At 37.9% G+C, this 26,119-nt stretch overlaps 1 protein-coding gene across 6 annotated transcripts; it reads right to left on the minus strand.

The window, feature by feature from the left end:
- Positions 1-1,622: 1,622 nt before the first annotated feature.
- LOC143470068 (uncharacterized) lies at positions 1,623-25,261 on the minus strand. Of its 6 annotated transcripts, none has more exons than XM_076967950.1 (9): positions 25,125-25,261; positions 22,192-22,328; positions 18,090-18,192; positions 10,469-10,529; positions 7,873-9,215; positions 4,309-4,462; positions 3,666-3,853; positions 3,301-3,444; positions 1,623-2,891 (listed from the first exon to the last, which is right to left on the minus strand). In XM_076967950.1, the coding sequence occupies exons 5-9, from the start codon at positions 9,107-9,109 to the stop codon at positions 2,110-2,112; spliced, it is 2,505 nt and encodes an 834-aa protein (XP_076824065.1). In that variant the 5' UTR covers positions 9,110-9,215; positions 10,469-10,529; positions 18,090-18,192; positions 22,192-22,328; positions 25,125-25,261; the 3' UTR covers positions 1,623-2,109. The 6 variants fall into 6 exon arrangements, with proteins under 6 accessions (XP_076824065.1, XP_076824061.1, XP_076824063.1 ...); XM_076967946.1 differs by having other exon boundaries at positions 7,873-9,253; XM_076967948.1 differs by lacking the exons at positions 22,192-22,328; positions 25,125-25,261 and having other exon boundaries at positions 7,873-9,253; positions 18,090-18,379.
- Between the last annotated feature and the right edge of the window lie 858 nt (positions 25,262-26,119).

Genomic DNA, 26,119 nt, shown 5'->3' on the forward strand with positions numbered 1-26,119 from the left:
TGTAAGCTTGTCTTCTGTGCAAGCATCGTTTAAGTCTTCCCTGATATCTTTGCGATTTGTTCTTTGGCACCACCTAATGTAAAGTAAATATTGTACTTGCACGTCACAAAAGTTCATAAATTCATTTCGACGTCACTGTGCCAAGATGCACGGCTGGTGGTCGGGGTGCTTTAAAATTGGGTTCACTGGTTTTGATAATGGGTCATGTAGCCTAACTTCAACCATAAGTGCTAAAGTTTATTGTAATCATGAAAGCGTGTGTAGGCTTAATGATAGAGACCCAACACCTACGACCTTTCTGTATATTCTAAATAGAACAAGGTTTAAAGAAACAGGAATTCCGCGCACATGCTTTTTCCAGAATGCAGGGCGTCATACTCAAGTGGCAGTCAAGCATTCTCAGGCGTGTTTATTCTCACCTGCGCTTTATTAGTCGAAAGCTATTTTTTCATATTCTCAAAAAACATTATTTTAACCAGGTTTGGACGAAAAGCGGATTTAACCGGTGTCTGGCAATCATTGTCTCTTCGATGGCGAAACGGATACTGGAAATGTACGGTTAAAAGTTACCTGTTCTTTCTTACGTCATGACCAACAGGCTTCAGGCATAAAATTTCTTTCAAGATGAATGGTTTGCTCCCATATGTCATTGGTTTATTTTATTTTCGGAAAGTAATTCCATTCACTGCACTTCTAGTTTTTAAGACTACCGTTTGGCACAGTGTCCCCTTTCGAAAAGCACTTTCCCTTAAGGTCTAGCTGAGTGCACTGCGGCATGCGCCGAGCAACCGGGTGCAATTTGCTTCGCCGCTGACTAATCAAACCCTTTTTCGCGCCGAACGTGTTAGATGTTCATGTTGTTTTGTTGCACAACATTTAAATTGTTACGTCAAAACCTACTTTTGGACATGTTGGTTATGCTTCATAAAACAATGATGACCACATGCAGTTGCTTGCTAATGCAAAGTCACGCCATGAGATGGCAGGTTAATTTTTACTTTGCTGTGTGTAAGAGCAAAATTTTTATGGTTTATTGTGACTTTTTTCAAATGCAAACACAAAATACCGGCTTTACCAGTATTCGAAAACTCGCCCATACCGGCCCAGAACATCACAAACGGCGACTGCTCAAATCTAAGTGTAAGACTGTCCTCTAGATGACGCCCGAGTGCTTAATTTTACTGCATACATCCATGGTGTCATTACATCACTTCAATTTGTTTTATAACAACTTATTTAATTGTAACTAATAAGTTAAAAACGTCATAGCAGCCATTGTGATAGCCACCCATCATATAATGAACTTACCATAATATTATAACCTTGACTCTCTTCACTTCTCTTAAAACTCAGACGTAAAGTGAGAGCTTTGATAAATTGACCCATAACATTTCTTGGGGCAGACAACTTCAGATGTTTCACCTACGTGTTTACCTCTTCGGAAATACACACAATGAAAAGTACGTGAGATGCAGACTTGCATTTCGAGTACAGCTCGGCAAACCTACTACTTATTTTAAAGTCAAAGAAACGCGATCCACGTCATTAAATCTGTCGTCCAACTTCATGTACAGGCTAACTTTTCTTTAAAAAGTGAACAATTTTTAAACCACGCACAAAGCTCGGGGGTTTTGTTTTTGTTTATTACCGGTTTGTGGCAAAGCGACCGTTTCATCAAAAGTAATGACTAAGATTATAACCATGACTTGGTCCAACGTAAAAGGCAAATGCTTGACCACATAACTACGTCACCAGAGATTGGAAGATGAACCACTAAACCATCATTCATGGAACTTTGCATGCAGGTTGCGAAATATAAACGATGACATTTCTAAACTCACATAGAAACACAACAAATTGTAAGAGAAACGAAAACGTTTGAACTTCTACTAAAGGCCAAAGGTAAGTTAAGCAACGGTAGTGCTTTGCAGCTCTTAGGTAATTTAACGCATGAACGTCTGACAGAAGGCGAGAAGGAAAATGAACTTGTAAGTGTGGAGAGAACCTCGCATAAAATGCACATGCGGTTGGAAACCAACAACTATGGCAAGCGTTGTTCTAATACTGGACATGATATCAACAACTCGCGGTAGTACAACAACAAGCAAACTACAAGTGAGTTAAACGGGAAAAATGCCCATGCGCTAGTGGGGCATGAGAGAGTAGCTTATCCGGGACTTTCCCGCCGCTGTCGGGGAGCCCGTGGGCCGGGTAGCTGGTCTTTGAATAATCCAACGGCATCGCCCTTTCTGAGCGCTTGCCCATAGAGGATAGATAATCCATGTCCGGCGATGAACTGTAATATGGAAACGAGATCAACCCTCGCTGGGCGTGGTGAGGAAACGAATGACGTAAGGACACGTCATCCTGCTGAAACCCCCCGTGTACGTAATCAGCTAAAGGGTTCTGGTGGTGGTACCGAAATGAATGGGGAGGAAATCCAGCGGTCTGGGGCTGATGTCTCATGACAGAGGATCGACTGCCGCGGTACATCGCGTCGTTCTGCGCCGCGCCATTTTTCTCCCGATCGTAAATTTGCTCCTGTTCATAACTCGGTTTCGAGAAGCTTCTGTAATCGTTTGACGCTTCCTGGTTGCCTTCGTAGTACCTTTCCTCGTTTGCAGCTAGCGACGTCACATTTCTAATGACAGGAAGAGCGGAGGGTGGCATCGCGTTTATTTGCGATCCCGATCTTTCATGGCTGGAGGTCATCGCTGCCGGTGTGGCTCCTTCTCTTTGCTCCTGGATGTTGTACATCGGCTTCACTCCGACGGGAGACGACGCGTTGCTTGTCCCTGACGACGAAGATCTCTGCAATTGCGGCTGATGGGGGTTTCCCGGGTTCGTTGATGACGTCACGTAGTCCTGCAGTCGGCGTGTGGGTGACATTACTGGAATCGTAAAAATAGGAGCGCGTGAAAAGTTGCGGAAAATGCAATTAATTCATTTAATTGAGAAATGTGTGACTTTCTATGACATGGAGTTGAGCTTCAAAATTCAGTCAAACAAGCCGCATAAAAAGAAAGCAAATCTTTGCCGACCAAACCAGTTTCAACAACAGACCCTCGATCACATATTGTATTATACAAGGTTTGTTTTTACAAGCTTGTTTGTAACTTTGTAACCAAAATCTTATTTGCAAAATGTGCAAAACACAAAGCAGCAAATAAATGTTTCAAACGCAAAAAGTGTTCCAGTTTGTGATCAAATTCGTGAGGAAACATTTCAAGCGTCAGTCGTTGCGAGAATGTGTCTTCATCACTTCAATAAAGCCCCGTAGTTAGTGAGATGATAAATTACCTGAAGATGCGCTGCATCTTGCATCTTGGTGATGAGCAGATGAGGAGTACTGGTGAGCCATCGTCCCCTCCTCTGTCGCCCTGGCAACAGTTTGGTTGTAGCTGTTGCATTTAGTCTCGTTTTCTTCAGCTGGAAAGCTTTCCGCTAAAATAACGAATTGGTTATTTATTTTGTACTTTAAGGTGAGAAATTGTCAAAAACATAAATTTTACCGCCATTAACTCAGTTTCAAATAATTCACAAATAACTAATTGTGAGTTAAGTTGTTGCCAGCAGTTAAACAGAAAATCACAGTTTCGCCATCTACGACAAACTATTTGATGCTTATCATACAACAGAGTTGGCCTGTGCTGCAATATAAGCACCTTGATATAATATCTGGCTAGAGTGGTGGTGCCTGAAGTAGGGATGGTTGTAATGGTGTTGGTGGTTTGGTTGCAGCATGCTATTTCCTGGATGACCGCTGTCGGGCGCTCTCGGGACCGCCATCAGCTTCTGCTTTTGTTCCTTTTTGAATTTCATTCGACGATTTTGAAACCAAATCTTTATTTGTCTGTAAAACATCGCACAGATTTTGAAAAAGTCCGCACTTAAACGAGCGTTATACGAAGAGTCATAAAAGTTAATTTGCCTTGGCCTCAGGGAAGGTTTCTTCGCGCGCCATTTTAACCGGCGACAACCCTTAAAATGGGAACTTAGTTCTATTTTACCGAGCGGCACAAATTTAAGTTTTAAGTACTAAGTAGTTTAACCTTTTATGATATTGTTGATTACGCTATAAAACGGTTACGACACAAAATATGTCTTCAAACAAATAAACAGAGGTTAGATTTTGTAAAACTGCCATAAGCGACTTCAAATGCATGCAGGACCCAAGTTGTTGTTAAAATTGCAACAAGGCATTTACACGTTTTGTTGCAGCTGTGCAGGATCAGCGTGCTGGCAATACTAATATACTGTAGTCCTAATACTTCTTTCTGTGATTGCAAGTAGTTCAAGGATCTTTACCTTTCAGTTAGACCAAGACTCTGGGCCAGTTCTATTCTTCGAGGTCTGCACAAATAATGACTGAAGTGGAATTCTTTTTCGAGTTCAACGAGCTGGGAGTTGGTGTACGCCGTCCTCTCCCGTTTGTTGCTGCCGCAATTCTTGTCGCTTTCCTCTATTATGATGTCATAAAATACATTGTTAAATAACTTTGTCTAATTTTCATGCTGATAATTAGTTTAAATATTTCATTTCAAAACAACAGTTTTAGGTTTGCGTCTTATTTTTAAACAGGTTAATTTTTAGTCATTTTTTAAAATAAAATATTTTCAACACTTGACACAACTTTTACGTAAATTTTCAAAAACAGTAAAAAACCGGATTTTTGCCATTTTGCATTGATTTGGCAAAAAATGTTGCAGAATTATTATAACACTGGAGTTGAGTAAATGTTTGTGATATTTCACCAAACACAAATCACTAAGCATCCAAGCAAAAATTATTATAACATGATGAAAGGAAAACTATTTTTTCGAGTAAGTTTAGATGTTTTCACTCTTTAAAAGTGTCAACAAATTGTTCCAAGTGAATATAAATTTGGTCACAAACGATTCATTCATCCTCCCTTAGGCTTAAACAAGAGTTGGATATCGGGAAAAAGATCAGCGCTTATCGTCGTTGAAGGCGCATGCCGTGACAAATTCGAGCCTGGAGCATAAATAAGCGGCGCTCAAGATCAAAAACATCTCGCTACAACTGCTTGCGCTTATCGACGCGATCCCAGTACAAGTTTATTTTAAATTAATCAGTTACGGTCAAAAGTCAAAAGAGCGAGAAATTCCACCGTGAACCACGTTCTAGCATGTTATTACTCCTATGCCTTGTTATAAAGCAAGATTCAGATTTACACCATTTCGCTTATTATACTCACTTTATTGTTTGTAACGCAGGTGATAGAAACGTACTATTAGTATAATACCATCAAGTTCCAAGAATACATTTACCAAGGTTGAAAAAAGTTCCTATTTTTTACTTGTTTTTTCCTGAATGTTTGCTACAATTTTCTTTAAATGAGGACAAAAAGATTGAATTTACAGAGATGAATCTTTAACATTTATGGAACGGAAAGAAAAGATTTCGCATTCTTTTTTCAAACTCAACCACAAAAAAAGAATTAAAAGTTTGTATTTAGATTAAAACCAACTCATTATCCATTTTAGAGCAGTTACTCGAATGTGCTTACAAATCTTAAAACCGCATGGAATCGATTTTTGAAAAGAGGAAACCAGACAACTCAACCACATTTAAAATGATACAAACTTTTAATCAAAACAGATACATGGTGTCATAATAATTGGAGACATAATCTTCTCTGTCGGTTGTCTATGACGAGATAATGAATGAATCGCGTTGGAATAAAATATCTGACCACATCCTATGGTCGCAGGTGCAATTCCAAGATCAAACGAGCAAGCATCAACAAACAGAGATAAACGACCAAGTAAAGAACAAGCTCTTGGCTCGATCGACGGCGGATTATTTTGGACCTTCAGCAATTTACGCCCGTGGCGGATTTTTCACTCACACCGACACTTGGAAGTCTGGCCGATGGAAACTCTGAAGCCACGCCGTGCAAATGAGCAAATTGTGACCAAGTTAGTCCCAAAATAGATTCGGGCAAAAGTCAGTTTCCAAGTGTGTCCCACATAAACTTGCAAATATTGTAACTCCAACTGTATCACAATCAACAAAGTTTTATAATAAAAACTCAGAAAATACAGTATCAGTGAGGCGCGCGTACTAAAACCTAAAGCAGCTTATAGAAAATGACGCATTACGTCAATACTGGCAGCCAAGAATAGACGAGCAAGATAAATATTAAAAGTCCAATTCTCTTCGATCGCGCTATTCACGCTTCATTGATTTTTCATTTGTAATTCGACCCTTTGTTCCTGTTGTCAAGAAAAGACTTCAGCCTAGAGTCTGTTGTGCGGCATGTCGTAATTTGAAACTACAACCAGTATGTCTATGGTGGAAAGTTTTACTCTTTTTAGATAATTGTCGCAGAATGTCAACATTTGTAAGAGACAAGCAACGAATTATGAAAGCAAACACTTTTTGGCGTCCATTCACTTTCACGACCGAAGCAAAATCAAGAACGAGCTTTATAAGAAACAGCATAAGAAACATTTTTTCTTGACCTTCACGCCAAAGGTAACCAACTGGTCAGAGTTTAACTCGACACGAAACAGCTATCCAATTAATACGTCATCGGTTTTAGTGCCGACGTCAATTTACTGGCAATGTCACAAAAAGCAGCTTGTTACGAAATAAACGTTTAAGCAGCAAGAGCGCAAGTTGATGCATTATTCAAAGCGGGTGCTGTAAAACGTCATCATCCTGCTGTGACATAAATCGGTGATTTTATAAAACTCTGATGAAGTAATTTATACGAAATTAAATATAAAGGCAACCCTGTATATAGGGCTGTGCGTATAACCAGATATACTGAGTTTATTTAAATAATCTAAAAATGTTGCTACAAAATATGAAGTCAATTATTAACTAATAACTGGTTTGGAATTATGAGAATCACCTTATGAACAAGATGTCAGCAGTTGTAACACCGCCATGCTGTTGCCTTGTTATAAGTTATTACAAATGATATTTTATTTTCTATACTACTTTAAAATTATTACAAAAGCCTTGATTTTATCTGTGCTTTCGAGCCGCAGTTTAATTTCAAGCATTTCATTGTAAGCACAGTTTTGTACATGACTCAAAATGCACTAATATCCAAACTTTTAGCCATTATCTCTGCAATAGTTACTTTGTAGAAATTAGCATTGAATGAAAACCAACCCACATTGCACTTCATGGTTGAATAAGAGACAAGAATTACTCAAACAAATCTGTTCTATATGCGCCACTGCAACAGGTGGCCTTCCGCTCATATTTTATAATCAAAATACCAAGAGTCGGAGCTTAATTAAGCAAAGCGTTGACCCCAGATTTGAGTTTTTCACCAAACTATCAACCATCTTCTCCAGGCCTCGTAAATGTTTATACGTATGAATTAATTTTTAAATCATGTTAAAACTCACTGTTATTCAGCAAATTATTCAGGGCTAGAAAATGTTCAAGAAATTTCCTTGAATGTTTTGCTCAACTTTAACTTTATCACGAGTCTAATATTGTCACAACATGAGAAAAAACTTAAAACTGGTATTATTTCAATTAAGTTCACATTGACTTGTGTAAATATATTGACCAGAGTACACAAATAACCGTCGTTGTGTTTGACGGCGTGCAACAAGCAGGCCTACTGGTGTTTGTGTGATAAACTGCTTATAAACAAATATTGAGATTACGAAGCGCTTTTCCTGGTGGATTAAAATTCCTCATGTTTGAGCAAATAGCTCGTGGACAATGTTTGTTTAAAAGCAAAAAGTTCTAATCGATGAAAAGGAAAGGTCCTTTTTACAAAAGCAATCCTTATTAGACACACCACAACACTAATATGCTTTGATTAAATCATTTACCACTTTACTTGAAAAGATATTAAAAGGAAATTCTTCCACCCACCTGATGATACACTCGCAGTTTGCTTTTTCTTCTGGTTCTGTCTGGACTCCTTCATCCAGGGGAAGATCCTTTCACCGCTCACTGGCTGTCGACGACCGCCGCCATTTTCAAGTAATCCATCGATCTCTCCGATATCACCGCTGTTATCGCAATCGTTTGATAGATTGTCACTTGCCAGAAAATTGCCCTCATCGAAAATCGCGTCTTGCTTGTGACTGACCATATTTAATCGATCTCGCTTCGACATTTGGTATTGCTCGTCGTTGACTGAACCCACCATGTTTATGTCGACGGGAACGTGGCTGTTTGAAGCCGGCGAAGAAGACATATTTTTTCCGGGCGAACGGTCGCTGTCCGTTGCGCAAAGGTTCGGCTGGTCCTGTGGTGACATGAACCCTGCGCTTGATTGGGGCAAATTAACCTTGAACTGGCAACTTTCCTTCGCACTGCTCCGACTTGAAGAAGCTCCACAACTTTGGCTCGAAATCGTTGACTCGAATCTCAAATTGTCTTTTGTAAACGCCTTGGCAAGCTCAACGTGTCTATCGCTGATGGAATCAGATACAAAACTGCCAGACACACCACAAGCAGCTCTAGCCTTAGGGCTCGTGTAGTTGAGGCCGCCTCCATTTTGAAAATTACTTTCGCCTATTTTTTCGCAATGTCGACTTGCTTGGCTGGCGCGATTGCAGTTGCTGTTATTGTTGATATTTCCCCTGTGTGGGTCACTTTGAACGGGACTTTTGGTAAAAATTGTCGATTTCGGGAAGTGTTCTTTTCCGCTGAAGTCGTTACTTGGTTGCCCGTTGGGGCTTTCCTCTGCGAAAATAACATCACTTTCGCCCATCACTTCGCGACTTCTCCTGTACAGCAAACTTGAGTTGACTTTCTGGTCAATTTCACAGGAAGATTTGACTTCGACTCCACTCGATTCGACGAAGATGTTTCCAGAATAAGAACTCGCTTCGTCTGGCCGCTTTCCAGCTGGACCACTGTAATCTCGCGACGATGGACTCGGGCGTAATGATCCACGACCGCTCACAACACTTTCGCTGACCAGGCTTATTCTAGAATCGATCACTTCGCTACTGTCACACAAATCATTGCCTAAATATTCCGAGTTTGGAGAAAAGTTCCCGAAGCGTTCTGACACATTCGGGCTGTGGGGAGGAAACTTGGTAAACATGTGACTGACCCCACCACTGTCGGCGCATTTCACTGAGTTTGATTCTTGCATTATGTCGTTACAGCTATATCACTTCCGCCGGAAGCAGAACCATGGCAGGTGGCGGGTATATCAATATGTACGATATGTCGAAGGTTTTGTCGTAACGTGACTTGATCTGAGGGAAGGGTTGAAGATATGTTGACCTTTGACAAACTATAAACATAAAACTAGATTTTCGAAATAATTAAAATGCAGCAAAAATACAAATAACAAAATCTTTCCACCACTTAAATGCTTTCAATTCACTGAGGTACCGGTCAAAAATTATCGCATTAACATAAACCGGATAACACATTTTGTGAAAAAAAAAGAAATTTGCACTTATTGAGCATTTTCGTAAACTATCCGAGGCAGGAAAACCTGAACAAAAACTCGAAATTTAAAATCAGCGAACTTATTTATTTCTGAAGACGGAAAAGCCAATAACTGGTAATTATAAACAATGTGTTTAGCATCTGTCGGCCCCAGAAACAACTTTGTAGCATTTCTACTGTTAGTCCATAAACACGATCCAAGTCAAACACATTCACAACAAGATGAAAGACGTTGACATTTTCGCTTATCGGAGCAAGTTTAGCGCAGAAACAGAGATTTGTTTCGATCTAAACGAGGTAAAAGCGCTTTGAGCTCGCGTGATGAGAAAACAGCTATTTCCCGGTTTGATTAATGTTGTAACCACGCACCCCGTGGCGCGTAATTAGCGATAATGAGGAAAATCATTAAGAGAAAGAGATTGGGCGAGAGATAACTGATTTTCACCTGTACAACGCTGTTACAACAGAAAATTTCCTGACTGAAATTATTTAACGATTTTTCCCCGAGAGTTCGATGTTATCATAAAATAACCACATCATTGAAAAGATATTTTGTCCTGTCACCGATTTTAGGAAAGTCTTGTCACCGTTTGCAACCTAAATTCCGCCAATTTTGTTTGTTGTCGACGAAAAATAAAACAAAGATGCACGATTCGGTGTGAATATAACCACAGTAAACGTTTATGGCGATCTAAGCACGCAATTAATTTTGGAAACATTTAGAACAAATATTTCATTCATAGAAACCGCAAACTGTAATGTTGTTGACAGATTGGAAACTGAAAGGCACATACAATAGCCCAAAATGAAGACACGACATAAATCTGGCAGAAAATGACATTGTCATATTATTTGATTTGAAGTGATTTCTGTCGCTGTTCCTGACGACAAACAGTTTAAGGAACGTTAATTTCGTATAATCCGTTTATCGGATAAAAGCTGTAAGTAACGCAAAAGCGAGCACCCGATACAAATTATTAACTGCAGCACCAAAGTGTACACTATAATACTACTAAATATAAAAGGCAGAAGACACAACACATAAGGAAATTACCTTGATGAATGGTTTTCTTTTTTCCTAAGTACGATGCCGTCAGAGCAAGCTTTGTAGACACCTGAAAGAAATGAAAAAACATCTATATACAGTAAGTGTGGTCTATAATATACCATACAGCAATGCAATGGGTGGCTGCGACATGTCACCGTGCATTATTGCAACCACTTTTATGCGATCCAATGGACTTGTTCTGAAAACTAAAGTTTTGAGACGACCTTTAGGAATTGGTTTTCAACTGTTTATTTATTTATTACGTTGTAACAAGTTGGTACAAATATAAAGCCAGGATGATGAAACACACCATCTCCTAGCTGGCACTTCTCTCAGATGCTGTGGCATAAACTGTTTTATAGGAAATGGTAGTTTTTATGATAAGTTTTGTGAAATGTGTTAAAACTTTTCTTGTGACGGCATAGCCATCTGCAAGAAAGTTACAGCCAGAAGACGCGAAGTCACCGAGAAGTTCTACGATTAAAATTAGCCTCGAGCGAAAATCAAAATGCTTCTTCAATACCTGAAAGTCTTCGTTCCGTCCCAATCGATGTGTTCATGACGTCATATCCTGCTTTTATCCATCAATTGTTTTAAATTTCTCGTTTTTAAGGATTTTACGGTGTAAGTGAGCAATTGTCGTCACGCAAACGGCCATATTTTCACCTTGAGTTGACGCCTCGTCGTAGGGAAACGTAAATTCACAGCTCGACTTATTCCGGTTGTTTGGGCAACTCAAAAGCGCACAATGCTCTTGTCTTGAAACGAAATCTTAAACGACCTTAACTGTACAAAATGGCGCAATCTAAGAGAACTGTTCTTCTATTCAATCTTTTCTATTAACTGGCACTCGTAGTTTTGCGAAAATCTTTTCAACGGACGGAATCTATCCAAATGTAACAGGCTTGAAAACACGATCAGAAACTAAGGACAGAATAAACTGACAAGACTAACGAAATGTACCAGTTGAAATGTTCTGTGATTTCTCGGCGCGCATTTAATGAAGCGTCTCCCCCACGTTCAAGTTTCTTTAAATTAAACCCGGGCCGACGCGACATTGGTCACTTCGCGTCACTTAAAGCGATGATATCCGCAGTGGAAAACAAAATCTAACACTGACATAAAAAGTAGACTGTGTTGAGAGTTGCAAAGTGACAATTTGTGATGATACTGCAAGCTGATGAATAAGAAATTCTATGTTTTCTTTTCCATGAAAACTGCTCCATGCCGATGTAGCAGATGTCTATTTATAGCGGTTTATTGTTCTCAGATTGGTTGCAACACAGGAAAGTTCTAATAAGAATGTATAACAGACTTCAGGGTAACAGCTGAAGGGAAAAATCTGAAAACAAGATTTCTCTCGTTAATAGAAACTGCGACCTCGCTAAGGCAAATAAAATTACCGGCGTCAATTTATAACAAAATTAGGCAAAGAGTAATAAATTGATTTTTCGCTTTAGCAGGAAAATATTAAGCGAAGGGATTGATTTCTAATCAATCATCTATTTAGTGAACATTTGACGTTTATCGCAGAGAAATCGAAGGTCAAGAAATCAGTTGGAAGTTTCACCCCCCATTAATCACGATGAAAACCGCACAATAAATCTCCTAATTGAATAGAATTTTTGTGCTATTGATCCGGCAGCTTTCTATTCCACGTAAATACGACTTAAAACAGTTCTTGGATATCACTTTGGTTAAAATCCCTGAAACGATTTTTTATATCTCGGTGTGTTAGGATAATAACAACATCCATTAAAACCAAAAGAAGTATTTTTGGAACTGGTCTGCCAGTTGATTCTCTGTCCCCAAATTCTCTGCAATGTTAGCCGTGAAAGGGTCTCCCCACGGACAGGAATCTCGTTTGTCATTTTCGACAACCACTTTGAAGTAAAGGGCACCGGGCGATCTAGATTTCTTTGCCATACACCAACCATGCGCGGTCCCGCTGCAAACAGCTTGCGTCGGTTGAATGTTGACAATTATACCAGAACATGAATTCAATTCTGATACTGAAAGAATATTTTACAAACTTTTTAAAATTTCACCGTTGCTTTTGCAAAAAGGAATTGAATTTAATTTCTGAAATTCCAAAATAAGCGAAGTTTCAGCACATTTTCTCTTTCAAACGCAGAGTAGACAATTTTGTATAATAAGGATTTGTTAACGCGTTCTGCCACAAACCATGTTATAGTTATAACAGATGCTATTTCATTGCTACTTTCATGCCAAAGCAATTGTTAGCTTCGTTTTAAACAAATTGTTTTAACTCAACGAGAAAAACTTTTAAAACACTTTAAAGGTTTCACCCGGGGTTTTATCGGAGATTCAAGGCTTGAGGTTTTACCAAGGCAAGATTAATAGTGACCAGCAAAACCACATCATCACCACAACCCATGGTAAACGTTCAACATTTCCCTGTGATGAGTGAAATACGTAAGCAAGATGGGGAAGTCCTTGCGTGGGAACCCGGCTATATGGTCACTTTATGGCCGCTCTTATCGCCGCTGATATTAAGCAGGATTTCCTCGGTGCTTTGAGACAGAGCTTACCGCGAGGGGACCTGTGACATATCATAGCTAAATTTTTTAAAGATTTTTTGTAGAAAGGTTCGAAATCTATAACTTGTCCCATCATAAACATTGCCATTATGACGATGTTGTTGTACAAGACGCTAGAAAAGATTCGTGTCAATGCAATATGATCTCAGCACCGGTTATATTTGGTTATATTTGTTCATTTTAACGTTTAAATTATGGGCCAGGTAACAGCAAGCCGCAATCACGTTGTGTTGTGATTTTAAGGCCGATGTCTGTCTGCCGCGTTTCTACGTCGTCATTCTGTGGGTTGAGAGGCCGAGGTTTAAACTCTTGTTGACCCAAGCAAGTGCCCTAACTCCGGGTAGCGAACAGTTTGTGGAGATAATTCTGAAAGAATAGAAGACCAAGCGTCCATCGATCATTCCAAAGTGGACGTTTTCGACCTTTGGCTGCCCTCGCTCAAGCAGCTCAAGTAGCGCCAGTCATCTCGCGCTTTTGTCCGAATCTTAATGACGCGATAATCGCGGGAAACGATTCGGCGATCACGATTTTATTATTTTTTTTCCTTGTTTGTTTTCCTACTGACGTAATAGTTGACAAGAATATGACAATTTCAAAAATTCAAAATTCAGTTTTTAAAAGATTTTATAGTTTTGCGAAGTTCTTACTAAGGCAAATATTCTTAGATCAAAATTTTGATACTTCCTTGCAGATTAACTTATTTAATAAATAACAGACTATAGCCTGCAGCCTAGAGCAGCTGTCAAAAGCGCCAAGTTGATTTAACCAAGCGGAGATTGTGATTATTGGCATAAGACAGGTGTAAAACGTGAGCCAGCAGGTGCGTGTTTATGGGATTAAAACGGATTTTGTATCGACTATGTTACAAGATCTCTGATTAAGGTGAAATCGAAGCAAAAATGGGAGAATACTCCAATGATTTTAATACGAAATCTGCCTTGACTTAGCTACCAGTAGTCTCCATAGTTCTCTACTGGCAGAGTTTCGGCGAGGTTATGAACTGAAACAAGGTCGTTTTAGTTTCTAGCTCAAACTGAAATATTTTACCACATGTTAAAGATTTATAAATTTAAGAAATAAAAATACAGTTATGACGCGGCAATAACCAACGTTCTGCATCAGAATTAGGTCGAAAACTTTAATCGTTCATTTAATAATTACTAATTTTAGGCAAAATAATTCATTAAAAAATATCTAAACCCGATTGAAAGTTGCAAATTCTGCTGCAGCTGCATATACAAGACGAAAATAGTTTCACGGCGCGTGCAGCTTCGATATTAAATTAGATACATCAGCTTGTCGTGACAACACATGTCTGAAACATTTATCCGGATTAAGCCGGATTAAACCGGCCGATACCCACAACAAGTTTGCGTTACGATTCCTATCAATCGCTTTCAAGCTTTCTATATTTACGCTTTGGGTAATTCGCTGGTAAATTTACAGCAAAACCAAACAGACCTCGAACCACAACAGGTGGAGTTAGTGTTAAGCCGGGATGGAAAAAGATTTATTTTTGTTAAATTCTGTTCAATTTATTTTACTTTCCAAATATTTTTCAACGCATCTTAGTCAGTCTTAGATTTAAACTAAACACGTATTGATAAGATATTCTTTCTTATTTTGTTTCTTTCTATTCCGCAAAAATGATCTTTAAACAGGTCAGTTCGTGGTTATACCTCTTGCACAATGAACAGGAATTACATGAATTTTTTTGTAAACCAATATTGCCAATATTGCAAATTATGTTGCAGTTGTAGGAATATTTCTAGCAGTAAAACTTTAGTAAATGTAACAACCATTAAATCACTACCGCAAGCGTATGTACATTATTTTGTAAACCTACGCATATCTGTACCTCAACCAATACTATGAAATTGAAGCTGTGTTCTTGGTTGACTATTTAACCATTTCTGTCGCTGAAAATTAGTTAAGTTAAGTATTTTGTAACCTACAAAACCTGTTTTATCTGCTCTCTGGTCGTGATATGCGTTAAGGCTATCTTTGTATAAAGTGACCTGTTCCCTGACCTGGCTTGCTACTCACACACCTTACGTCCAGCACACCCTGCATTCAAGTAGTGGCCACTCAAGCCGCGTTCCGTTCAAAAGGTCCTGCTCCGTTTACAAACACTGGCGCTTGGAATAGAATAATAACGACGACGGCCGTTATTCCTCCGCATTTTGTCCGTAATTACAGCTCGTTAATCAAAATGTAACAAAATATACGCACAGTTCGCCAAAAACACACCGCTCGGCCGATTCTGCTATTTGTCAACGTCCCAATCTTTTTATTGTTAGGTCGTACGCCAGCAGCTTGCCTTGTAGTGGAATATTTTGACAAATAGATAGCGCAGGTCGAGTACACGTCGGATTAATATCACTTGTTCGAGATGCTATAAACGATTTGATGGATAGAAGGTCGTTAAAAATATGTCGTTCGAATTTTGCTGAGTGAGTCCTTGCAATGCAGCTTGTACTTGATTCAGTGATGACGAGACAATGTGAACTCGTCACCGCATTAGTTTATAAATCTCACGTGTTTGGAAAATACATCAGCGGTCGTATCTGCTTCCGTATATCTTATGTCCTTGTTAATCTTAGTTCATCGTTTATTCTTTTGGCAGGGTATGTTGCTAATAATGCTTTGTGTCGTAAACCATGTTACTTCTGTTATCCGGTTTTGTCTAAAATATTAGTTTGTTATCAGCTAACCAGTGATTCATAGACAGCATATAAACGAGATAATCGTCAAAGTTTATGTCAAAGCTCGTTCTTCTTAAAACAACAACGTCATCGCTTTAAGCTCGAACACGTTTAAGTGCCTGCAACGTTTATCGAACTTCATTCCGGTTTTTGTTTTTTGTTTTCTTGCTTTTCAATGATAAATTTAAAATTAAAAGGTCGAGATTGCAAAGTGACCAGGCTAGCCGGTAACACCACCTTGCGGTTTGCAATTATATTTAAAGTGTTCACTAAATGACACTTCTATAATTGATTTAGTATTTAATTTGGTGACCAAGCTTTTGTACATTGCTGCTGGAAAAATCAAAATTATTTGTCAATTTTTCATAATTATGTTGGAGTAAGTAGTGTATTGGCCAGATGCTGACAGGCAGATTGCTAAAATTGTCTAGGAGAGAAATCTTCTTACAACGACACCCCATAGTGCCAACACATTTATGAAATATAATAAGATACTGTATATCATATAAAACAATAGATACCTATATATACCTTTATAGTTACAACAAGCAGTACAAAGTAATCGTATACCAGATAGATTGACACGGTACCCCTGATGGAGCAAACTCATATTTGCAAAAGTTTGTGTCAAGTGAATAAAACTATTCCCCTAATATGAGAGTTCATATTCTGCTTATTTTAACATATACTGGAGGTTACAAGTCTCAGCCACCGCCTACTTTGAATGTATAATTACAACCGATAGAACACGCAGAAGGACATCACGGGGCTGTATTATAATAGAATAATATTAATGATATTTTATTTATTTATCGAAAGCCGCCGCAATCAGGTTGTAGATATTTTATATATTAAAATAAATAAACGATATTTTATATTATTTATGAAAGCTACATCTGCACCACTGTCTGATTTAGGTTATTTACTGACAGGTTATATAATTAGTTTACAAGTTGTATGGACAAGTAGGATTTCCCTGCAATGAAAAGATTGTTGTTGTTGTTCTCAATAGTTCATGTGTCTCGCTTTTCGGTTCTTGCAAAATAATTTGCTTAACTTTGTTTCACTCCGCCAAAAATCTTGACACAAATTAATCAAATCAAAGCAAAATTTTAAGTCTAAAATGAAAACAACGGCGCTTCCTTCACATTCACGCAACAAAAAGCAGAATTGTGTGATTTCAATATAATCGCTTTTTGTGACGTAGAAAAGGTGTCCTATAACACGATACAGTGTAAAGAGAAGGCGCTGTTATATAAATAGCATTCTCCAAGAAAACACATCTACGTTTTACGTCCAATTAAGGCCGTCTGGTCGTGTAACAATGATCGCGGTCGACACGTCAGTGAATAGGAATTCGCGCGACCTGCTGCTTACGTCTTCTCAAACTAAGCCATTTGAGGTTGACGCCATTTTGTTTAGGCGAGGGAGGCTGCTTTGGAAAATGGGAATAAATCTCAAATTAAAAGTTAGGAGAATGAAAAGGTGAAGTCCAGACACATACTTCGTTATCAAAGCAATAAATATTCGGGTGAACTCACGCAGCGATTGTGAGTTTATTAAAATCTACGACATGAATCTATCGCTATCCAGTATCTTTGTTGGCGAACTTGAGCCAACTTAAAACAAAATGTTGCCTCCCAATAATACGTCATCATTACGTGCTGCTAAGACGTCATCGTTATCTATTTACAAGATGAATAATATAACATCCATTTGAATGTTAATGTTTAATGATAACCTTGAATTGTTGATGTCAATAACCGATTTGGACGGCCAAGAGAATATTTTTAAGTTGCTGAAGTCTTGATTATCACAGAATTGTCAAGTTCAAGCGCTTATATCGATTAAGGGCAAGCAAAGGTTTCATTTCTGATTGAAATGAGCACTGAAACTTCTATAAAGCGAATTTATTCAGCCGGCAAAAGATAGCGCAAATCTTCGCGAGCACGTCAGCAGACCTGCTGTATCAGCTTGTTAATGAGAACAACAAACACTTTGATAACACTTTTAAAAAACAGGACCTGCTTGTTTACTTGATTTTAAATATGGCGGACACGCAAGACGCCTTAACGGGTACAAGTCACATGATGCGGAAGCGACCAATTATATCTCATTGGCCATTTTGGAGAAATCAAAGTTGAAAACATTTGTTTGACAGCAATGATAACGACGTGCATTATGGCGGAGATTACGTCGAACCGACAGGTTTAAAATTCTATTCACACAACAAGCTTTTGTAATTGGAGTAATTTGCAGGAACTGCAGTCTTTGTATCAACTACATTTTACCTGCCGTGATTTACAACGTAATTTTAAATCTATAGATAAGCAAGTGAAAGTTTTGATAACCTCAGCTTACCTTTAGCTGGTTCTTTTTGAAGTTCCAATCCTAAGATACCCAAAAGCTTTGGAATTTTCCTTTCTGTCGTAAATCTTTGGTTCCGTTGTCGATGCGTCTCGCACTGTGTAATAAATCAACTTAAGCTAAAAGTCAAGCAACTTTATCTCGACTTTATTTCAATCAATTTTTATCAAAATTCTTTCTCAAGCGTGTCCAGGCACAGAAGCACGCAGCAGCAGTGATGTATCGCTTCTGTCTGCAGATCGACACTGAGTACTCGACCGATCATACAAGTACCTTCTGCGCCGGCTGAGAGATTATTTATTGGGCAATAGAACTTGACTCGCGCCAGCATGTTGCGCGGACGCATTCACTGTTTGCTGGATTCTACAATTACTGTCAGCTTTGAAGTGCTTTGATACGTGGTTATGGTTGCATTTAAACCTGGTGCTTGAGTACCTGATGTTTCATTGATTTAACTTTGAGCTTCATTCGTAGTAAAATCCAACTACTGTTTATCGTGACTGTTAAGTGATAATTTGTCAGGAATAAACATTGATCATGGACTCATGCTGTGATGATAAAACTTGTAGATTATTATCTAGAAATATTTGCAGCGGTTACAGAAGGTCACTTCTGTCAAAACATCGCAGCAAATTATTAACGGTCTAAATCAGTTAACTAATTAATGTGATTACTCAAAAATTTATTTTGTGATTAAAAATAATAACTAACTCAAGTCATAGATGACATCACACCCAAAGAACTCAAATTTATTTTTAGATTACCCAGAAACAAAAATGTTTTCGAACACTAACAAAATAATTTAATTGAGTGGAAAACAGTTCTCTTGTTGACAATTTCAGCCCAAATTCCCGGCGTCTTGTAATTATTACGCATCAATTCTCAATCGCAACATTACTCACGGCTCGCCGCCAATTTGTTTTGTTATTTTAACCTCGCTTGTCAATGATTTGACAAATTAGTTGTTTACCAGAAACGTTTTTAATTTTCGTTTGACAAATTCTTGGAACACGTTGAATCACTTCACCGATTTCGACTTTATGCGCAACCTGGGTCAATTTCCGACTTTCTGGCCGATATTTTTCGCACACTTTCCTTGTTAAGCAAAATGTAACAAACCACGCGTTCCATGCTCGATTATTTGATAACATTTGTTTTTTTATTGGGTGAATTCCCTCATGCCCACCACAGGTCGACAAACGTCTAATTATATTAAACTTAAATGGCAATTATGATTTTCGATTGCAGTCAAGACAATGATGCTTTGAAAAATAATTAGCACTACTTTAAGAAGATATTCGCGAAAAATGTGTGGAGTAATTTATTTGAAGTGATGAAAATGATTAAACTTGATGTTTCTTGTCTTTCCAAATTTCCAACTTTCAGGTTAATTTGTTTCTTACAGGGCGCAGCTGAGCCAACGTCAAACATGGCAACATCATTTCCATAATTTTATAATACTCTGTATTGCAGCGGTCAAAATATTCACGACTTTCTATGCGTCACTTAACTATTTAGTTTATGAAATTCAGCCACGATACGGCCGAGAACACGCTTTAAACTATGATGGAAACAAACATGACAGACTGCGACCCATTCAACGTAATAAAGGGAATAAAACAGAAGCTTTTTTCGCCGTTTTCTAAATCATTTCAAGTGAGTTTTGTGAACGAAAATAGACGTCTGGTCCGAACATGCTGGAAAACTTGTGGCCATTTATCAAAATCTGACTTGTATGGCTATATCACGGGAAATTAGCGGCCTACCTTCAACATCATTGCCGACCTTGAAATCTGTTAAACTTGAACAGATGAGAGATGACATGATAAAGGCCATAAAAGATTCGTAATAAATGACATAGACCCATATTGTGACGTTGATATATCGCAAGGATGAGATCTTATGTACGCGAACAATTTTAGAGAAAAATTAAAGCCGCCACTGTGCGCTAGGTCAATCCAAGTTATCTGTGCCTGTGCGCCACTTGGGAATAGCAGAAGCGTTGCATATGTTTGATAAATTGTCTGTAACAAAGAGCTATTAGCGGGGTCATAACGAGGAGCTGCTTTGAAAATTTATGCCACGGTTCGTCTCTTACTAGCAATCGGTCGTGCTTTCGATCAAAGCGTATTATGTTAAAAATTCTGTATTGGGGTTTGTCATAAGTCATTAGTCTGATATGTATACAACCAAAAATTAACTTTATGTAACGTTGTTGCTACTTCGACAATTATCGGAAAAATTGTTACGGAGATTTTGCAAACAATTAAACAGTTAACTCCAAACTACTACACGTATCATAACAACGTACATGTTTATATGACGTAAGCACTTATGTCATAATGGTTATGTTGTCGTCGTCCAGCCGAAGACATTTTATTCAAAGGCAAGAAAATTTAGGCCAGGGTTTTATTCCAAATAGTTAAGACTTATTGGTAATAACAACAAGAACGTTGTCGTTGGATCAAAATAAAATTCAATTTTTGATTGCCAGGAATAGTCGAAGGTCGGGTCACGGTTTTACGCCAAACTTCAGTTGATGAAGGTAGGTTACGACTCGACGATATGAAGTCGCACGAAAACGAATCGAAATAAACAAAAATCCGAGTATCGAGTTCCCAACGACACAAAATGAAGGCCTTGGTTCAAAAGTTCAGACAACCTGGCAGACTATTAATTGTGGCTTTCCCTGCTTAAATAGAAGTTGGGAAGTCACGTACGGTGTTGAAAAAAGATCGCTGTTGGTTTGTCGCTCTTCTAACTGCTAAAAGTATCTTTAATAGAAATCTACAATCGATTGATGTTTCGTAATTTAATGACAAACATAAAAAATTGCATAAAATTTATAATAAAATAAGTCACTGTCCAACATGAAATGAGTTTTTTATTACGTGATAATTGTTACGTTGCTATAGAAATATTTGTAATAAAAACATGTTTTTCAACAACTTAAAGACTTTAGACGATTACGTTAAAGTCAGTTCTACCGTAAAAATTTAACTAAGATTTTTTGTAAATTTCACTGGAATCTGTGAACAAATCTGATAAATAGGAGAAACAACCCCCCTTTCATGCGATTATAGTTTAATAAAAAATGTTTTTTCAACAGAAAAAAAAAAACATGGAACATATAAGCCCCATGCAATCTATTGTTAAAAATCAAGTTAAGTATCATTTTGCAACAATCGAAAAACCTAGTTTTGCCATTTTGTGTGTGAGAGACCGGAATTACACGTTCGGTTGGGGCAAGTATTATCTATAAAAGTAACTAATAAGAAATTCTAATAATACCGATGTGCGCTTAGAATCGATATGTTTGTTTCAGAAAAACGACTGAAAATAAATAAACTGCATACTATCCATCTTTTATGCATAAACGCCTATTTCTCGTTGTGACACCGAGGTGTAAAATCTGTTTTCACCATATCATCATATATGTCACCAACCTTGTTATATCTTGTGCTGCAAATGCCTGTTTTAAATTATTTATCAGCCCGGAGAATTATTTTTGAAGCATGTGCCACTTAAGAATCAAAACAGACGAATCTGCGACCGTATCATCCTGTCAAGCTTACTGGGATATAAAATGAATTTATCGACACTTTTGTGCCGTTACTGGCGGATCTACCAATGGTGATATAATTACAGTTGAGGGTGATACTGAATTGCTTTCTGCTGGACAGAATTGCCTGTTTGAGTTAAACACAAGCATATTTGCTGCGCAATCGCATTACGATCTTGTGATGACGTTTTTGTGATTATGCTCGTGTCAAAAAGCCAACATCAAACTTGTCACTGACGTATCAATAATACATTTTCATCGTCTGTGTCGGAGAAAAATTTGATTTTTATTAAACCATTTTATTTGTTACAATTTGATGCTACTTTAGCACAAGCTGATAACGCAAATAAATACCATAAATTCTTAATAGAATAATATTATTTTTAACATATTTAAATGTAATAACATGCAAATGCCACAAAACAGGAAATGACCTGTTTTACTTCAAACACTAATCCAATAATAGCTCCTCTGTTACGTGACATTCGATCTTAGCGACAAACAAAATGGCGAAGTTCTGCCGATGATTCTTACCTTGTCAGTGGGAAATGGCCGTCGAATTCTATTCTCAGAAAAGCTGATTGGACGAGAAGGTTTTCGGGACGACAAACTATTCCAATTGTTACATTTATTGTTGACGTCATAAGACAATTCCAAGCGGCATTATTCTCCTTCAAAAATGAACAGAAATGGTTGTTTTCATCGAAGCAGTAAACACTGAAATATTCGTTGAAATTATCTCTCGCTCAGCTCATGGGGTCATAAGGTCAATCTGGACGTGTGACGGTTAAACGGAGGTCATGGATCAAAAGACACGACGGTAATATTTTCGCTGGCCAGTGTGTTACGTCATAATTAACGTGCCCAAAGCGTACTTTTCGCTGTTCAATTGCAATAACGTTGAAAGCAGAATTAAAATATTTGAACTGATTAACGACGAACAAACTGGCGGGTTTGCGCCGCATATGTCCCTATTTTGTCAAATTTGCATATTTTATATTACCTGCTTCGACGTAACAACGACCATAGATTCTCATTTAAAGTAATTAGCTGTTTGTAAGCATCTGCGGTATCGTTTTCAAATAAGATTATACTAACTTTGTTAAACAATCTTACCAAGGTGGCATAGTAATAACTTTTCACATTACACCAACTAACTAACTGCTAGCATGACCGGGAAGCTTCAAAGTTAACACAAAAATAAACACATGTCTTATAAATTTAATCCATAGCCTGTAGCTATGATATTTTTATTTAACCTGAATTTAAAGCATTTCTGTTTCGTTTTTGGTGCTCAGTATGAAACTTAACTTATCTCGTATTTTCATTATCACTCTTAATATAACGCATTGCATTCAATCTTTGTTGCATTGTTGGTTGAAGTTAACCATAACGCTTCTCTTAACTTGCCTCGAACTACTCGCCTTCTCAAAGTGACGGCTTCTGTTTCAGGTTAGCGAACTTGATTAATCGTCCTTCTTGGTCGTGAACTGTGGCGCTCTGTGCTGCCAGTCCCGGCGGATTACCAAAAGTTCTATCTCAAATTTGGATGTCTTGGGCAGGTTGATGGGTTCTTAAATCTTCCGTAAGAAGTTATTTAACTTCAGCGGGGCTTGGGTGGTCAGTGATAAAGTGGGAATATTAACAGCACAACTAGACGGAGGTTTTTGTTGTCACTGATGTGGACTTGTCAAAAGATTTTAATATCTTCAATAACTGCAGCGACATGTGTGGTGTATAATTAATGCTACGAACTTTGCAGGCGGCATTCTTTGGCAGCAGACAAGATACTTGTTTTTATCGCTTGTTAAATTGTCCGTGCATGATGTATTGGGATGTTCCGACCAGATATTTGCGTTTTTTGTACTTCCTGCATGTAAGGCCACCCAAGCGCAGAATGTGACAAACTTTTCAAAAACTTTTGCCAAAAATTTGGAAATATTCCACCCACACAGTTTCAACGGTGATATGAGATTGATGTCAAAGTTGTCCGCAAACCAAATCGGTAAACATTTTACGTCAACTCAACAAACAATATGACTTATCTTGAAACATTATTCTAAGAATGTTGAGGTCACAGTCTAACAAAATCACATAAAAGAAAAAACTTTACTTCTGAAATGGTTCGTTTCGAAATCTGTAAATGTTAACGCTTGGATGAGCTTCGGCGTTAAAATGTCACATATTGAGGGCGCAAAAACTGACAGAATGGAACATTTTAGGTGATTGAAACCAAATACGTCGAAAGTTTGATTGAGCACATCTGGTTGAAAAGCGTAAAATTGTGAAATTAAGTTCCATTTAGCGATGTACCCCAGGGATGTGGCAAAGTAAATGGCGTTAGATTAGAATCGTAACATTCTGTTCACTGTGTGTTAAATGTGGAAAAGTTTTTGGGACGGTTAACGATCTGATATTAAACAAGATCGCAGCGTGATGTCGCCTTTGATGCATTTTGTCCGACTAAATGCCCAAAGCGAGCCGACATCGGTAATCTATGATATCTCCCCTCTTATTGACACAATAGGACACCTGCTGGTTGCGATAGGGCGATAATAAGACTTTTATCTTTGCTTAAATAGACGTTTAATGCATGTTTTAGTTTTGACACCAAAGGACTTGAGCCGAGAAACCTACTTGTGATGCGATACTTACAATGGTGTTGACGCTGCGCTAAAACGAAATTCTTGCTAATTTTGAGTATTTCTTTTCAGTTCAACTTTCATAAAAGAGGCATCAAACGAACGTTTTCTGAGGGCGTACTATGTTTTGAATGCTTCAGTGTACAAGAAATGCTACATTCAGTGCGATTGTTTACGAAATTTAAAACAGGAAATACGTCACGCTGATATTCTCAGACTTTTAGACTGCTTTGATTACGTCATCGTGTGATATCGCTGAATGTATGACGTCGCCGTTGGTAAATATCGGATTGTTGTGAGCAAGTGCGCTTGTTTTGCGAACGACGCGTTCCTTGTTTTCGGAAAAACGCCTTTTTCCTTTTAGCTCGGTCTCCATTTTGGAAATGGTCAGTTGGCGACAAATGCCCATGGTGACAGGTTCAGTGGAAAATTTGAAAAATGACTCGACAACACTAAGCCGTTATGTTGGTACCTGACATTTTATGTTTTAATTTTGATCTGAGTATAAATATTTTCGCACATAAGCTCTCGCTCTCTTTATCATGTTGCTTATAAATATCTTTTCAAACTCTTACACAGTTGAATTTTTTTGCGGTACACTTTATCTAGCGATAAACTGCAGATTGTTGGCAAATATTTAGTTCGTTCGTTTCTCTTTTCCTTTTTAATTCAATTGGGTTGAACCGTAAAACCAAAATCATATATTTATTGGGCAGGAAAAATTGCTAAACTTTGCGGAAGAGCACCAAAAATTTGACGGTGTTCTTAGCAAGTTTGTACAATAAACTAAGTTCAACCTGATGGTTTTGCATTTCAAAGACTCACAGCGAGTTCTGCTGAAAAACTTTGCCTTGTCTGCCTGTGGACGTGTTCTTCTCTTACCCAGATTGTAAACTTGTTCATGACGTCATATCCGTATTGGCCAAAGCTGGAAAACGTGATGCAGATATTATGACAAAACATTTCCAAACGTGGCAGATCTGTATAAATATAATTCTTAAAAGCTTATTAGGTTTTCTCAAGTTAATTGCCGTAGATAAGAACAACGTTATAATGTTTGATAACAGTTGTCAATACACTGCACAATCGCAAAACTTTCATTCAAATTATCTGCCTTTGAAAGAACTCGCTCTGCACAGTCTGCAACAGTTGTGAGAGTTTTCGGGGATCCCTGCTTTAAGCGTTTGGAAGTTTAATTTTGATGGTTTTAAACGAAGAGTTTCTTAAGAAATATCTCACTTTTGAATATTATAAATAGTTGTGCTCATTTGTAAAGATGGGACATCGCTTTTGGGACCACTGTGAGCCGTGTAGCTGATAAGAGGCAATGAAAACAAGGTGAGAGTACGGGGAAGGCTTATCAAAGATTCTACCGTGATTTATCGAAACGAAATGAGCCATGAAATAAGAATAGGAAAGCGCGGCTTCTAGTCAACATCTTGATCCAGTTAAATTTGAAGCTGCCAATTAAATTTGAAGCTGATTGTGGAACATTTTTGAATTTTTCGAACAACAACTAATTATTTCTCATCAACATTTTCCTTTTGTGAGTTTGTTTTTATTGTTTGAAACGAAAAGTTAAAATAATTCATCGATAACAAATCTTTCTCTTCCTTCAAACGCAACAAGGAAACCATGAAAACGTTTTGAATAAAAACTTCTCCCCCCCTAATCTGTCTTAATAATATTGGTGACGTCAATTTTAATCAATGAGTGTTCTTTGAAGAAAATTTATTTCATATTTTTTCGAAAAATCTGTTCAAAAAGTTTGTTTATTTTGATTCAAGGTCAAGTATAAATGTTTGCAAACCGCATCACGT

The sequence above is a fragment of the Clavelina lepadiformis genome, chromosome 9 (assembly GCF_947623445.1).
Source record: "Clavelina lepadiformis chromosome 9, kaClaLepa1.1, whole genome shotgun sequence".
In the NCBI taxonomy this organism is placed as follows: domain Eukaryota; kingdom Metazoa; phylum Chordata; class Ascidiacea; order Aplousobranchia; family Clavelinidae; genus Clavelina; species Clavelina lepadiformis.